This window comes from Cervus canadensis, chromosome 8, assembly GCF_019320065.1.
Source record: "Cervus canadensis isolate Bull #8, Minnesota chromosome 8, ASM1932006v1, whole genome shotgun sequence".
NCBI lineage: Eukaryota > Metazoa > Chordata > Mammalia > Artiodactyla > Cervidae > Cervus > Cervus canadensis.
This window is the reverse complement of record NC_057393.1, coordinates 89,096,656-89,113,568: the sequence shown is the minus strand read 5'-3', so window position 1 is coordinate 89,113,568 and position 16,913 is coordinate 89,096,656. Positions and strand designations below refer to the sequence as shown.

At 52.0% G+C, this 16,913-nt stretch overlaps 1 protein-coding gene across 3 annotated transcripts in view; it reads left to right on the top strand.

The window, feature by feature from the left end:
* Positions 1–15,889, top strand: part of TRIM67 (tripartite motif containing 67) — a 55,138-nt gene extending 39,249 nt beyond the window's left edge. For 2 of the 3 annotated variants that reach the window (XM_043477168.1, XM_043477167.1), the window contains exons 6-10: positions 2,080–2,225; positions 10,202–10,340; positions 11,701–12,004; positions 13,857–14,019; positions 15,580–15,889. In XM_043477168.1, coding sequence (XP_043333103.1) covers positions 2,080–2,225; positions 10,202–10,340; positions 11,701–12,004; positions 13,857–14,019; positions 15,580–15,645 — 818 coding nt within the window. In that variant the 3' untranslated portion in view covers positions 15,646–15,889. Of the gene's footprint in view, positions 1–2,079; positions 2,226–10,201; positions 10,341–11,700; positions 12,005–13,856; positions 14,020–15,579 lie in introns of those variants that run through there. The other variant, XR_006270975.1, reaches the window with a different exon arrangement.
* Positions 15,890–16,913: the final 1,024 nt, after the last annotated feature.

Below are 16,913 nucleotides of genomic sequence, written 5' to 3'. Positions count from 1 at the left end.
ACAAGTCCACAGACTCCCTCACAAGACTGAGCTGGCATTCTAGAGAAGGAGACAGGCAATGATACAACAGGGGGTGTGATACAACCTGATGGTGGCAGGTGTGACCAACAGGTGCTTTCTGAGAAGTGACAGCGTTAGTCGCTCAGTCACGTCTGACGCTTTGTGACCCCAGGGACTGTAGCCTGCCAGGCTCCTCTGTCCATGAAATTCTCCAGGCAAGAATACTGGAGTAGGTAACCACTCCCTTCTCCAGGGGATCTTCCCAATCAGGGATCAAACCTGAGTCTCCTGCATTACAAGCTGATTCTTTACCATCTGAGCCACCAGGGAAGCCACTTTTTGAGAAGAAGGCATTAGTATGGGGGTTGTATTTTGAGGTGAGAAGGAAAGAGATGCAATATAAAGGAAGAAGGTTCCAGGAGCCAGAGGGCAGGTATAAGTTTGCTATGTTCCAAGAAGAGTGAGATCAGAGGTGACAGCAGAGTGGAAAAGGTGGTGGGTGGCAGAGGTGAGTTCAGAGAGCCAGGGGGACACAGGCTATGGGTTAAGAAAAGGTTGCATAACTTTCCCCAGGTTACAAAATTAGCATGTGAGGTCACCCTGCCTCTCCAGAGACGTTAAGGGTACATTCAGGGGAGGGAATAAAACTCTTTGGGGGTTTATTTTTTTAACCAATATATCAAAGAGCTGAGCACCACACCTTCAGAAGCTGTGAACTCAGGAAAATGCTCACTTGCAAAGTATGTGGCCATTTTTAAACCGAAGATATCCAGTCTCTGTGCTCACTCCCACACTCAGTTTGCACCTGAGGTGAGGTTTAGAAATGCCATCTGCCCCAGGTATGAATGAGGTGTGATTCTGGGAGCAGAATAACCCTGGTCTGGAAAGTGGGGGTGCTGAAAGAGGCTGCTTGGAGCTGCTCCTGACAGGTTGGGGTGGTGGGATTCATAGGGGAAGTGGGAAAGAGAAAAGCAGTACCCAGGGATGCAGAGAGGACTCCTCCACACTGATAACCCAGGGGCCTGGGGCCAGTCTGCATGGAGCAGCCCTGAGACCACATCCATAACAGTGCTCACACCCCACTAAACTGTCCACCAAAATGTGGAAGATGGTGCCCTAACATCTGGAGCCAAATGGAAATCTGTAGTTTTTACAAAAACTCATGTTGCAGTGTTCCCTTGGAAAAATGTCAGCATGGATTATGCATGCATGCATGCTAAATTGCTTCACTTGTGTCCACCTCTTTGCAACCCTATGGACCGTAGCCCACCAGGCTCCTCTGTCCATGGGATTCTCCAGGCAAGAATACTGGAGTGGGTTGCCGTGTCCTCCTCCAGGGGAACTTCCCAATGCAGGAATCGAACCCAAGTCTCTTATGTCTCCTGCCTTGGCAGGCAACTTCTTTATCACTAACGTCAGCTGGGAAGCCCCAGCATGGACTATATTTATTTCTAAGATCTCTCCAACCTGAACACAACTAGAGAATAAAAAGATACTCCCAAGCTCACCTTGATAGAACTGATGATTCACTTGACTTGAATCCCTAATTCCATAGGTAGACTGTCCCATACTCTAAGACTGCCTCACCTTCCGGGATCTAATTCCCTAGGCCTTTAAAACGCTCCCAGACAAAGGTTTCAATGTCTCTTTGCCTTTTGCCTGTCCCCCGCCCCCAACCACAACTTCATGGGCCCCAGGTGTGAGCTGCACATGACTCCACGCAGAGGGTCTGGAGAGGCCTTGCTGTGCTGGGAGGCACAGGGGGTCAGGCTCTGCTGCAAGTCCTGGGGAGCCGCTCCTGGGCCAGAGTCAAAACCAGTGACGCTCAGTGGGCTGGTGGGGAGCGGACACCTTGTCCTCAGGGCTCCAGACTCAGAGGGGCGGCGGCAACTGTCGTGTCTCTGCTTCTGTCCCGGCCTCAAATCCCAGGACCCCTCCCAGGCTAGGAGGCGCGCGGAGTGTGCATACAAGCGGCGGGGAGTGACGCGGCGGTGGCCTTTCCTCTGGGGTGGGGCGGGCCCGCAGCCGTCCCTGCGCCCTGCAGGGTCTGCGCACTGAAGCCCGCCCTTCCCCTCCCAGTGCCGCCCGTGCCCCTGTTGCAGCTGGAGAAGTGCTGCACCCGGAACAACAGCGTCACGCTGGCCTGGAGGACGCCGCCCTTCACCCACAGCCCCGTGGACGGCTACATCCTGGAGCTGGACGACGGCGACGGGGGGCAGTTCCGGGTGAGGCCTGCTGCCTGCTGCGGGGGGTGGGGGGCGAGGCTGGCACTGTCCCAGCCTCCGGATCAGTCCGCGCGGCGGCCCATAACTCTGATACCACTAACGGGGGCGTCAGCCCCAAGGACGCGGGACTCCGGGGCCTGGGCTCATGGGACACACGTGGGGTTCCTCTACCGAGAGCTGCGTCTGGGCAGGCAGAGAAAGTTCAGGATGGCTTTTCTGTGAAGACTGACGCAGGTCGGAGGCCAAGGTAGAGCTCAGAAAAGGTGTCCCCCACGCGGACCCGCTTCCCAGTTGAACCAGCCGTATCTAGTCAACACCATCCCACACATCCCCCCAAGCAGCCTCCTGCTCCCTCAGTGTTCCCACACAACGGCCCTGCCCGGTTGACTAATTAGCTCATCTGGCAAGGTGATCTGCCTGGGAAGACACATGAGGAACGGTTGTAGGGTTTGGGTGATGATCTACGCTCCAGTCCCCAGTGATGGAATACATGGGGAGAGTAAAGACCCTTAGTGAGTCAGAAATGCATTTCCAATCTCACCCTGTGGTAGGAGCCGGACAGCACCCCACCCCAACCCAGACCCCAGCAGAGCTCTACCTTGAGACTCACAGTGGAGTTCAGACTCCTGTCCGGCAATTTGGTTGACTCCAGGGAGCACAAACGCTGGCTCTTCTTAGAGCGCCACCTTTCTGTCCACGAGAGACTAAATAAAGACTCATTCTAACAAACCAGAGCCATCCCAACAGCTCTCATACTTCTCCTCCTGGAAGTCGTGCCCATTCAAGGAATCTGACCAGAGTCAGTATCCCTTTCGTTTCCCTCAAAGGGATTTATGCCTGTGTCTTTTCATTTTTTTTGTTTTATGAATGCCAGACTTGTAGTACTCCATGAGGAAACATTGAGTCCCTGGGAATATGGGCTCTTTGGGGAAGAGAGAGGCTGAGGTCACATTGGTCAGGAAGAGCAGGTCATACACTGGGTCCCGAACCCCAGCCGTTCCGGTCATGCAAATAAGCGAGAAACTGACAGAGTTCCTTGACTAACCAGAAACCAGGAAGAGAGTTTATGCTTTTGAAATGCGATGGAAGAGGATGTTAAAAGAAGCAGCCAGTACTTCCCTGGTAGTCGGTGGTTAGGAATCTGCAGGGGACACGGGTGTGACCCCTGGTTGGGGAGCTAGATCCCACGTGCTGAGGAGCAGCTAAGCTGGCGAGCCACAACCGAGATCCCGTGTGCCACAACTGAGACCCAGTGAGACCAAATAAATAAGTAAATAAATATTTGCCCAAAAAAGAAGAAGCCACAGAGCCCAGTGGCTTCTCCCCTTTGAGACGTGACCACGAACAAGCTGGAGCCAAGGGCTCGAGTTTCTGAGGGACAGTGTGTTATGGTGGGAAAAGCGTGGACTTAATGCAGACAGACCTGGCTTTGAACGCTGGCTTCTAAATGGATTGACTGTGATCTTGGGCAAGTTTCCTGCCCTCCCTGAGTGTCCTTGTGAGTAAAACATAAAAAATAATAGCAATGTCCCAGGGTTGTGTAAGGATTAAGATGCCTTATACAATAATAGCTGGCACACAACTACTATTATCAGTAACTCGAAAAAACAAGTGAAGAGTAACACCCCCAAGTGAGCAAGCAGGAATAGCGTTTTATAACTGTGTTTGTTCATGGCTGCGCCGGGTCTTCCTTTCTGCACGGGCTTTCTCCAGCTGTGGTCCACCGGCTCTCGTTGCAGTGGCTGCTCTTGGTGCAGAGCACACGCTCGGGGCATGTGAGCTCGGTAGTTGCAATACAAGGGCTCTGGAGCTCAGCCTCAGTAACTGCGGCACACAGGTTTAGTTGTTCCACGACACGTGGGATCTTCCCAGACCAGTGATCGGACTCGTGTTTGCTACATTGTCAGGTGAATTCTTCATCACTGAGGCCAAGGGAAGCCCAGGAATGATGTTTTATGTGATGACAAAAGTGAGGTGTAAGGCTACGTATTTGGGAGCAGTTAATGGGACAAATTAAGTTTGAAGTAAATGTTCTAGAAAAGGACCTTCGGGGTCCTGTGCAGAAATGCCCCACCCTCTGGGAAACCAGGAGAAAAGCAGCTCCAGGAGGCCCAAGGAGTTGGAAGGTGCCAGCCTCAGCAGTGGAAGAGGCTGGAGGAGGTGGAGTGGCCCTCTCACTCCAGAAGTGGCCAAATCAACTTGAACTACCTGTGCTTGACCACACCCTTCCTCCGTCTGCTTTTTCCCATCATGTGTGATGATGCTTCCTTTTCAAATACTGTTTATTTTGTCTACTTCGATGCTTAGCTCATGTTTTCTAACTTAAATTCCCATTGAAAACCGACGATCTCCTCTTGCTCCAAACCGTTTTGTGCACCCCCATCCTTGGGGTCCAGAGTACTACTATCCATGAGAACCACCCTCTGAGGAGGCAGGACGTTCTCAGGCAGCATCACAGCTACTGCACTCCGTACCTTCACAGCAGAGGGGCCCATCAGCCACCAGTAAGGGTTTGTGTTAAACTTGGACGTGATCTGAAACCCAGCCACCACTCATCCCAAATCTCCTTATTAATAGCACTCTCGGGTAATGGAAATAAAAGCAAAAATAAACAAATGGGACCTAATTAAACTTAAAAGCTTTTACACAACAAATGAAACTATAAGCAAGGTGAAAAGACAGCCTTCAGGATGGAAGAAAATAATAGCAAATGAAACAACTGACAAAGAATCTCAAAAATATACAAGCAGCTCATGCAGCTCAATACCAGAAAAATAAGCAACCCAGTCAAAAAATGGGCCAAAGAACTAAACAGACATTTCTCCAAAGAAGACATACAGATGGCTAACAAACACGTGAAAAGATGCTCAACATCACTCATGATCAGAGGAATGCAAATCAAAACCACAATGAGGTACCATCTCATGCCAGTCAGAATGGGTGCTATCAAAAAGTCTACAAACAATAAATGCTGGAGAGGGTGTGGAGGAAACAGAACCCTCTTACACTGTTGGTGGGAATGCAAACGAGTACAGCCACTATGGAGAACAGTGTGGAGATTCCTTACAAAACTGGAAATAGAACTGCCATATGACCCAGCAATCCCACTGCTGGGCATACACACAGAGGAAACCAGAATTGAAAGAGATACATGTATGCCAATGTTCATCACAGCACTGTTTATAATAGCCAGGACATGGAAGCAACCTGGATGTCCATCAGCAGACAACTGGATAAGAAAGCTGTGGTACATATACACAGTGGAGTATTACTCAGCCATTAAAAAGAATTCATTTGAGTCAGATATAATGAGGTGGATGAAACTGGAGCCTATTCTGTTCAGTTCAGCTGCTCAGTCGTGTCAAACTCTTTGTGACCCCATGGACTGCAGGATGGCAAGCTTCCCTGTCCATCACCAACTCCTGGAGTTTACTCAAACTCATGTCCATTGAGTCAGTGATGCCATCCAACCATCTCATCCTCTGTCGTCCCCTTCTTCTCCCACCTTCAAACTTTCCCAGCATCAGGGTCTTTTCAAATGCGTCAGCTCTTCCCATCAGGTGGCCAAAGTATTAGAGTTTCACCTTCAGCATCAGTCCCTCCAATGAACACCCAGGACTGATCTCCTTTAGGATGGACTGGTTGGATCTCCTTGCAGTTCAAGGGACTCTCAAGAGTCTTCTCCAACACCACAGTTCAAAAGCATCAATTCTTCGGTACTCAGCTTTCTTTATAGTCCAACTCTCACATCCATACATGACTACTGGATAAACCATAGCCTTGACTAGTCAGACTTCTGTCGGCTAAGTAATGTCTTTGCTTTTTAACACGATGCCTAGGATGATCATAACTTTTCTTCCAAGGAGTAAGCATCTTTTAATTTCATGGCTGCAGTCACCATCTACATTGATTTTGGAGCCCAGAAAAATAAAGTTTGTTACTGTTTCCATTGTTTCCCCATCTATTTGCCATGAAGTGATGGGACCGGATGCCATGATCTTAGTTTTCTGAATGTTGAGTTGTTTTTTTTTTTTTTTTTCCATTTATTTTTATTTGTTGGAGGCTAATTACTTTACAATACTGTAGTGGTTTTTGCCATACATTGACATGAATCAGCCATGGATTTACATGTGTTCCCCATCCCGATCCCCCCTCCTGCCTCCCTCTCCATCCCATTCCTCTGGGTCTTCCCAGTGCACCAGCCCTGAGCACCAGTCTCTTGCATCCCACCTGGGCTGGTGATCTGTTTCACCCTTGATAGTATACTTGTTTCAATGCTGTTCTCTCTGAACATCCCACCCTAGCCTTCTCCCACAGAGTCTAAAAGTCTGTTCTGTACATCTGTGTCTCTTTTTCTGTTTTGCATATAGGGTTATCGTTACCATCTTTCTAAATTCCATATATATGCGTTAGTATACTGTATTGGTCTTTATCTTTCTGGCCTACTTCACTCTGTATAATGGGCTCCAGTTTCATCCATCTCATTAGAACTGATTCAAATGAATTCTTTTTAATGGCTGAGTAATATTCCATAGTGTATATGTACCACAGCTTCCTTATCCATTCGTCTGCTGATGGGCATCTAGGTTGCTTCCATGTCCTGGCTATTGTAAACAGGGCTGCGATGAACATTGGGGTGCACGTGTCTCTTTCAGATCTGGTTTCCTCAGTGTGTATGCCCAGGAGTGGGATTGCTTGGTCATATGGCAGTTCTATTTCCAGTTTTTTAAGGAATCTCCACACTGTTTTCCATAGTGGCTGTACTCGTTTGCATTCCCACCGACAGTGTAAGAGGGTTCCCTTTTCTCCACACCCTCTCCAGCATTTATTGCTTATAGACTTTTTGATAGCACCCATTCTGACTGGCATGTAATTGAATGTTGAGTTTTAAGCCAACTTTTTCACTCTCCTCTTTCACTTTCAAGAGGCTCTTTAGTTCTTCTTCACTTTCTGCCATAAGGGTGGTGTCATCTGCATAGGTTATTGATATTTCTCCCAGCAATCTTGCTTCCAGCTTATGCTTCATCCAGCCCAGCATTTCTCATGAAGTATTCTGTATATAAGCTAAATAAGCAGGGTGACAATATATAGCCTTGACATACCCTTTCCAAATTTGGAACCAGTCTGTTGTTCCATGTCCAGTTCTAACTGTTGCTTCTTGACCTGCATACACATTTCTCAAGAGGCAGATCAGGTGGTCTGGTATTCCCATCTCTTGATGAATTTTCCCATCACTTGTTGTGATCCACACAGTCAAAGGCTTTGGCATAGTCAATAAAGCAGATGTTTTTCCAGAACTCTCTTGCCTTTTAGATGATCCAGCTGCTGTTGGCAATTTGATCTCTGGTTCCTCTGCCTTTTCTAAATACAGCTTGAACATCTGGAAGTTCACGGTTCATGTACTGTTGAAGCCTGGCTTGGAGAACTTTGAGTGTTACTCTGCTAGTGTGTGAAATGAGTGCAATTGTGCAGTAGTTTGAGCATTCTTTGGCATTGCCCTTCTTTGGGACAGGAATGAAAACTGACCTTTTCCAGTCCTGTGGCCACTGCTGAGTTTTCCAAATTTGCTGGCATAATGAGTGCAGCACTTTCACAGCATCATCTTTTAGGATTTGGAATAGCTCACCTGGAATTCCATCACCTTCACTAGCTTTGTTTGTAGTGATGCTTCCTAAAGCCCACTTGACTTCACATTCCAGGATGTCTGGTTCTAGGTGAATGATCACACCATCATGGTTATCTGGGTCATGAAGATCTTTTTTGTATAGTTCTTCTGTGTACTCTTGCCACCTCTCCTTAATATCTTCTGCTTCTGTTAGGTCCATACCATTTCTGTCCTTTATTGAGCCCATCTTTGCATGAAATGTTCCCTTGGTATCTCTAATTTTCTTGATGAGATCTCTAGTCTTTCCCATTCTATTGGTTTCCTCTATTTCTTTGTACTGATCATTGAGGAAGACTTTCTTATCTCTCCTTGTATTCAAATGGGAATATCGTTCCTTTTCTCCTTTGCCTTTCACTTGTCTTCTTTTCACAGCTATTTGTAAGGCCTCCTTGGACAACCATTTTGCCTTTTTACATTTCTTTTTCTTGGGAATGGTCTTGATCACTGCGTCCTATACAATATCATGTACCTCCATCCACAGTTCTTCAGGCACTCTATCAGACCTAATCCCTTGAATCTATTTGTCACTTCTACTGTATAATTGTAAGGAATTTGATTTAGGTCATACCTGAATGGTCTAGTGGTTTTCCCTACTTTCTTCAATTTAAGTCTGAATTTGGCAATAAGGAGTTCATGATCTGAGCCAAAGTCAGCTCCCGGTCTTGTTTTTGCTGACTGTATAGAGCTTCTTCATCTTTGGCTGCAAAGAATATAATCAATCTGATTTCAGTATTGCCCATCTGGTGATGTCCATGTGTAGAGTCCTCTCTTGTATTGTTGGAAGAGGGTGTTTGCTATGACCAGTGTGTTCTCTTGGCCAAACTCTATTAGCCTTTGCCCTGCTTCATTTCGTACTCCAAGGCCAAATTTGCCTGTTACTCCAGGTATTTCTTGACTTCCTACTTTTGCATTCTAGTGCCCTATAATGAAAAGGACATCTCTTTTGGGTGTTAGTTCTAGAGTTCTTGTGGGTCTTCATAGAACCATTCAACTTCAGCTTCTTCAGCATTACTGGTTGGTGCTTATTATACAGTGTGAAATAAGTTAGAAAGAGAAATACCATACACCCTTATGGCAGAAAGTGAAAAAGAACTAAAGAGCCTCTTGATGAAAGTGAAAGAGGAGAGTGAAAAAGTTGGCTTAAAACTCAACATTCAGAAAACTAAGATCATGGCATCCGGTCCCATCACTTCATGGCAAATACATGGGGAAACAATGGAAACAGTGACAAACTTTATTTTGGGGGGCTCCAAAATCAATGTAGATGATGATTGCAGTCATGAAATTAAAAGATGCCCTCTCCTTGGAAGCAAAGTTGTGACCAACCTAGACAGCTCATTAAAAAGCAGAAGCATTACTTTGCCAACAAAGGTCTGTCTAATCAAGGCTATGGTTTTTCTAGTAGTCATGTGTGGATGTGAGAGTTGGACTATAAAGAAAGCTGAGCACTGAAGAATTGATGCTTTTGAACTGTGGTGTTGGAGAAGACTCTTGAGAGTCCCTTGGACTGCAAGGAGATCCAACCAGTCCATCCTAAAGGAAATCAGTCCTGAATATTCACTGGAAGGACTGATGCTAAAGGTGAAACTCCAATACTTTGGCCACCTGATGCGGAGAGCTGACTCATTGGAAAAGACCCTGATGCTGGGAAAGATTGAGGGCAGGAGGAGAAGGGGATGACAGAGGATGAGATGACTGGATGGCATCACCGACTTAATGGACATGAGTTTGAGTAAACTCTGGAAGTTGGTGATGAACAGGGAGGCCTGGCGTACTGCAGTCCATGGGGTCTCAAAGAGTCGGACACAACTGAGCAACTGAACTGAACTGAGTGCAAAAATATAGAGTTTAGAAAGATGATAATGATGACCCTGTATGCCAGACAGCAAAAGAGACACAGATATAAAGAACAGACTTTTGCAATCTGTGGGAGAAGACAAGGTGGGGGGGATGATTTGAGAGAATAGCACTGAAGCATGTATATTTCCATATGTGAAATAGATGACCAGTCCAAGTTCGATGCATGAAATAGGGCACTCAAAGCTGGTACCCTGGGACAACCCAGAGGGACGGGATGGGGAGGGAGGTGGGAGGGGGGTTCAGGATGGGGGACACATGTACATCCATGGCTGATTCATGTCAGTGTGTGGCAAAAACCACCACAATAGTGTAAAGTAATTAGCCTCCAATTAAAATTAATTAATTTTAAAAATAGCACTCTTGGGATGATAGCACTTTCCATGCAACATGTGGCTAAGAGAAATTTTCCACATAACAGGGGCAGCTGATGAGCGGTCTGTGTCTCTTCCAGGAGGTGTATGTTGGCAAGGAGACCCTGTGCACCATCGATGGACTTCACTTCAACAGCACATACAACGCCAGGGTCAAGGCTTTCAACTCCTCCGGCGTCGGGCCCTACAGTAAGACTGTGGTCCTGCAGACGTCCGACGGTGAGCACTGGGATGTCTCAGGGGAAACAGATTCAGGCCCAGCCCACATATCAGATGGGCGGACAGATGGACAGGGAAAATCTGTGAGTTGCTGGTGAGGGAGGCATCAGGGCTGAAGGAAAGAGGCGGCAGCTGGGTGAGTCCATCTTGTCCAGCCCTGCCCCTGATCCACTCACCTTGCTCCCTGCCCGCTCGTCACAAAGGATGGAGACATTCCTTCACCCCACTTGCTGGACCTGGAAAGTGCCACTAGAGCCTGAGAGGCACAGGGAGACTACAGTCCCTGTGTAGTCTCACTTCCAAGGGGCCAAGAGTGGGTGGGATGTCCCAGAGAAGAGCAGGCAGGCGGCTGCCAGGAGGAACTTGCCCCTCGAGCAGCCGGTACAAGAGCTGAGATCTGAGTGCTGCAGACCTCGCTGTGTCCTGTCAGGTTTCAGGCAATCAGAGCACATCCACACTCCACTGGATTTTGATCATGTGAATCCTAAGCGTCGAGGGGTGATGTAGGGTCTGGTCTGCTGCACCGAACATGCACCTGTCGAGCCTCAGGGGTCCCTGGAGGGTACCAGCCGTGTGTTACTGTCAACGTTTGTCCCAGGGCTTTCCTGATGGCTCAGCAGGTAAAGAATCCACCTGCAATGCAAGAGACACAAGAGATGCAGGTTCGATCCCTGGGTCAGGAAGACTGCCTGGAGGGAGGGCATGGCAATAGGCTCCAGTGTTCTTGCCTGGAGAGTCCCATGGACAGAGGAGCCTGGCGGGCTACAGTTCATAGGGTCACAAAGAGTTGGACATGACTGAGCGACTACCACTTTCACTTATCCCAGCCCATCCTCTGGCTGCCCTGAGGAGCACAGGACAGCCTGAACCGTCCCCCAGCGACGGGCAGATGGTGCTGTCTCCCAGGTGGGCTCCCCAGCTGTGTGCCCCTAGAAGCCCTCACCTGCCAGTGGGCTGTGGGTGGAGGCTGGAGCGCGGGGGCTTTGCTGACCGCACTTCACCTCTCTGCCTCTCGAGTCTCTCTCCATGATGCAGGGCTGGATGTCTATCCTCACTCCTAATAGTGCCCAAAATGTGCGTGAGTGCTGTAGAAACCAAGATTGATTCCATGAGAGCATGTAGATGGGGCCTGGATGTCTGTACTTGGCCCAGCTGGGGTCATGGGATTGGGCACTTGGATGAACAGAGGAGAGAGCATGATGTGTGTGAGCATGTGTGCGTGAATTGAGCAGGGAAGAACACGCAACGCCCTGTGTCCACTTCCTGAGAGATGCCAGTGAGTCTGTCTCCAAGCCCAGGTCAGAGGCTGCCGGCAAGCTCACCCCAACCCTGCCCCTCTTGCCTGCCCCTTCCTTTCCAGTGGCCTGGTTCACGTTTGACCCCAACTCTGGGCACCGGGACATCATTTTGTCCAACGACAACCAGACAGCCACGTGCAGCAGCTATGACGACCGGGTGGTGCTGGGCACGGCGGCCTTCTCCAAGGGCGCGCACTACTGGGAGCTCCACGTGGATCGGTACGACAACCACCCGGACCCCGCCTTCGGGGTGGCCAGGGCCAGCGTGGCCAAGGACATGATGCTGGGCAAGGACGACAAGGCGTGGGCCATGTACGTGGACAACAACCGCAGCTGGTTCATGCACTGCAACTCTCACACCAACAGGTGCGCCCCGCTGCCGACGGGAGGCCTGGGGTCCGCGTCCTCCTGCTCTCCCCAAGCTCGTCAGACGCGGTGGGGGGCAGTGTTCTCAGCCACTTTGGTGTCCGGTTCCCAGGGAGACGTGACCGCTGGCCTGCCGCCCAGATGAGAGCATATGACATAGTGTGGCGCTGGTGGGTGTGCAGGCCGCTCATCGAGCCCCGAGGCCAGGCTCACCAGCCCTGGGCTCCAGGTCTCCTCCAGGCTCGGCTCCACTTCCCTCCTCTCCTGTCAGCCCAGAGTCACCACGGAACCCCCCACACAACCGCAGGGCCTTGAAACAGGCAGGCAGGGGGTGCAGCACCCTTGGGGCACTCACTGCGCCGGCTCTGACCTGGGCAGCCCTGACCCGGGCAGCCCCAGCATGGCCTTGCCCTGAGGCTGGCCTGGGAGAGTGAGGTCACCCGGCCAGACTCGGGAAACTCGGAGCCTGGGGGAGACCTTGGCCCCAGTACTGGAGGGTTGTGGCCCTCCAAGCCACCTCCTCACTGTGGGGTCTTATTCCCGGTGTGCTGAGAGCTGTCACCCCTGCTGGGAGAGGCAAGAGGCCCCGAGGAACCAGCCTCCCTGGACTGCAGCGCTGGGCCGGGTCAACTCCAGGGGCTCTCAGAGCTCCAGACCCACCTCAGTGCTCCTGCAGGTGGCCCCAGGAGTCCTGGCCTGGGACAGGGACTTGCCGGAGGGTCCCCAGGGGCTGAAGGCAGATGGGACCCCTACCATCAGCCTTTTCAGCAGCTGTGACGCCCTCTCCACAGGCCTGGGGTGACAGCAGGCAGCTCCTCCCCGGGGGCTGGGCGGCCTGGCCCTGCACCTGCCCAGCCGTCTGCTCACAGGCCACCTGGGGACCGGGTCCAGGCCCCCAGCACCCTCAGGCCCTCAGGCCCTCAGGCCAAGCAGGAGCCTAGACACCCTGGGTGGAAGTGCCAACAGGGAGCATCTGTCAAGAGCCTACTTTGTTCCCGAGATCAGACAAGATCGGGTGCGTTCAGGGTGGTATGGCTGTAGACAAGCCTACTTTGTTCCATGGGAAGCAGCTGGCTTATGGGATTTCATTTGTGCCTCAGGAAAGTTCGATTGTTATCGCTGTTTAGCAAATTATGAGATCAGGGCTTAAGGTTAACGTCCAAGTCTTTGGGCTAATTGGACATGGCGTCAGGGTTTAGCTCAGGACCCAGGCTCCAGTTCCAGGGGAAGGGTGGAGAGGGGGCTGGGCTGGGCCAGGAGACCAGGGGAGGTGCTGGGTGGGCCTCCGTCCAGTGCCTCAGGCGGGTCCTTGCCGCCACCAGTTGCTCAGTGTCTGGGCAGCACCCCAGGCCCCAGCAGGTCCCAGTCCCACCAGCGGCGTCCCGCCCCGGGGCCTGCCCTGCCCTCTGACGACACCCGCCCAGCACTCCTCACTGCTTCCCATGCTCTCAGCCCACCATCAGCCGACCGGCTCATTCCCCATCAGGAGAGGACAAAAATGGTTTTCTGATCAGAGCAGAGCCGCCTGTATCAAGGTGGACCTCCACCTCAGCTAAGGGAGGGGAGAGTCTAACGGCCTCATCCCGCCCACCCCCGGGAAGCAGACAGGTGAGGGTGCTGCCCACCCAGAGACTCGCCCCACCCAGTGGATGCAAATCCAAACCACCATGAGATGCAGCCACAGCATTCACCACGAGGGTCCTGGTTTTGGTCCTTTGCTCTATGGCGGGTCCTGGGGGATGACCGGCTCCCTGCCCACTGCGGGCGGGCACTATGTTTCCAGTCGAGGGGGTCCCCGGCAGCCTTCAGCTGACCCTCCTGTCCTCACGTCCACCCCGGCTTCTCTCCCCAGGACGGAAGGTGGTGTGTGCAAGGGGGCCACCGTGGGTGTGCTGCTGGACCTGAATAAGCACACTCTGACCTTCTTCATCAATGGACAGCAGCAGGGCCCCACGGCCTTCAGCCACGTGGACGGGGTCTTCATGCCAGCCCTCAGCCTCAACCGCAACGTTCAGGTACCGCGCACCCTCCGGGCCAGAGCCCCCTGCTGGCCCCCACCCCCGCTGCCTGTGGGCCTCCAAGGTGTGCTGGACAAAGAGGGCTCTAAAGAAGCCAATGGCATGCTGCCCGGCTAGGAGCTTACCTACCACCCACCTGGGCCTCGCCTGGAGACAGTCTCCTCCAGCGTGATGAATCCTTTCTCGGCCCCTTGAAAGCAGCAGAGGCTCTAAGGTGGCTGTTGGTGGACAAACACAGGGATGGAGGGGCAGCAAGGGTGCAGGAGAGGGGCAAGTCCTGGCTACACGCTCTGGGAAAGCTGCCGGACCGGAAAGCCGGTGCCTCCTGCCCTGCCGGGCCCTGGTGGCCAGGTGTGTGCTGGGCCTCACGTGGCTTTCCTCCAAGAGGAGGGCGAGTTGGGGAGAGACCACGCCTAAGGGTTTACCCCCATCCCATCCCTGCCCCTCTGGTTCCCTCAGAAAGCCAGCATCCTCCCAGGGCCGAGTCTAGTCCTGGGGCCACCTGGTCAGGAGCCCCACGAGGGTGTGAAGGACAGGCAGGAGCGTGGAGTGATGCGCGGGCGGTGTGCCAGCCTTTGTTTCCACACACGGCTCCTCCCCGGGAAGTATGGGGCTGGAGGCAAAGCTCTGCTTCGAGGTGTCCACCAACTCTGAGTATTATCCCTCAGTGACTGATCTGCGGGGTGGCGCAGTGGTAAAGAATCCACCTGCCAGTGTGGGAGATGTAGGTTCAATCCCTGGGTTGGGAAGATCCCCTGGAGAAGAGAGCAGCCCACTCCAGTATTCTTGCCTGGGGAATCCCCATGGTCAGAGGAGCCTGGCGTTGCAAAGAGTCAGACACAACAGAAGGAACTTAGCATCCACTCATGCACAAATCAATCAATGCGTGTGTGTGCTCAGCCTCTGACCTGTGTCTGACTCCTTGAGACTCTATGGAATATAATCTGCCAGGCTCCTCTGTCCATGGGGATTAGGCAAGGATAGTGGAGTGGCTTGCCATGCCCTTCTCCAGGGGATCTTCCCAACCCAGGGATCGAACCCACATCTCGTATGTCTCCTGCATTGGCAGATGGGTTCTTTACCACTAGTCCCACCTGGGAAGCTCTTGATTGATTTGTACCTCCGCTCATTTGCTAAAGAGCTCTGAGGCAGCCTGAAGTGTGGGCTGTTCTTACGCAGGGTTAAGAAAACAAATGTAGGAAAGGAAAGAGGGCCATGGAAAGAAAGCAGAAACAAATATAAACCCTGAGCCCAAGTCCTCCTGCAGCAAAGAACCTCAGCCTTGCCGAGGCTCCTGGCGGCTGGGGCAGCATGGGAACCAGGCAGTACGTGGTTTTCACCGTGAGGAAAGAGGCAAAGACCAGCTCCTCGGAGCGAGCTCCTGGGCCTGATGGTAGTGATGCCGAGCATGATAAACAGCAGATTCCACAGCACAGAGAACCTGGGCTGCTGCCCTTGGTGATCCTGGAGCAGAGGCCATTGCACTGCTGCTGAGCTGTGGGCGTTGAGGGTTCACGGGGGCTTCTCTGCCCCCAATCACCACGTCTTCTTTTCCAGGTCACCCTGCACACGGGACTGGAAGTGCCAACGAACCTGGGGCGGCCAAAGCTGTCAGGCAACTAGCCTGCCAGGCCCTGCTCTGCGTGGCCGTCCCTCACTGCACTCACATAGCCCCCGAGGGAGCACAGCCACATCCCGGGTGCAACCCAGCAGCCGCTGAGCATCTTAGAGACCCGCTTTCCTTGAGGGATGGAGAATGTCTGAGGCCAGGCTCACTGAGGCCACAGAGGGTGGTGAACGTGGGTGCTTCCTGTCGTTCCAATGGGCATTACAGACACGAAGAAGGACGTTTGTCAAGACAGCGAGGAAGTATTCGGGGTTTCATTTGGTTTCCTGCCTTCCGTTTTCGATGCTTGTCTTTTGCAGGGGGCGGGGAGGGGGGCAAGGGGAGAGCAGACCCTGTGACGAGCATCCTGAGAGCAGGAGTCGGGGTCAAATCTTTGCTGGATGCACCGCTTCCGAGAACAAAGGGTGCTGGCTCCCATCTCTGCCAGGAAGTGTCATCCTTTAGGTTTTCAGTTCTGGCATATCCGGTGTCTGGCATATTACACCACTTGCAGACGAAGCCAGGATGCACAAAGAGGGGCGTTAATTATTCATCTTGCTCTTTGCCGCTCCCATTGAACTGTTGAGAACTTTTTCAAACGTTTCCTTAGGTCCTTCATTAATCAGCCAGTCTCTCTTTCCCTCCTCACCCCCTCACACACGCGCACGCACACACACACACCAGTCTGCTAAAATTCATTCGCTCAGTTCTTAAACACAAAATCCTGGAATCTGCATCACTGTGTGCTGATTCTCCACCTGGTGATGGCTCTTTTCGGGAGCTGGCTCCTCCAGAAGTTAGCCGCAAACTCGAGTTACTCTTCTGAGCTGCGAGGCTCTCAGACTCATGAGACGGGAGGCCCTGGGGAAGCCTCTTATACCCAGTCCACCTTCCCTTTGAGACCATCCACGGCCACCATGACAGCATCGTGAGAACAAGGAGTGGCCCGATGGCAGGGCGGGCAGGACTCTGCAGAAGGCAGGAAACAGTGGACACTACCGTGTTCCCGGCCTCCCCCCTTCCTCAGTGTGAGGGGTCCACGTGGCCGTGGTGGGGCTCCGGAGTGAGCCCGCCCCTCCCTGTTGGGAACCTAACCTTCTCCCTGGAGTCCGCCTCTCGAAAAGAGTCTGCTCCGGGGTCTGAGCCCAGCTGCACCCTTCTGCTCTCCTCGTCTCTTCTTCCTTGTTGCCTGGCACCTCCCTCTCCAACTGGTAGTAAGCCTTTCTCTCTCCTTTTTAAAAGAATATATTTTATCAAGCATTATTTTTGAGGTCGAGGAGTAACT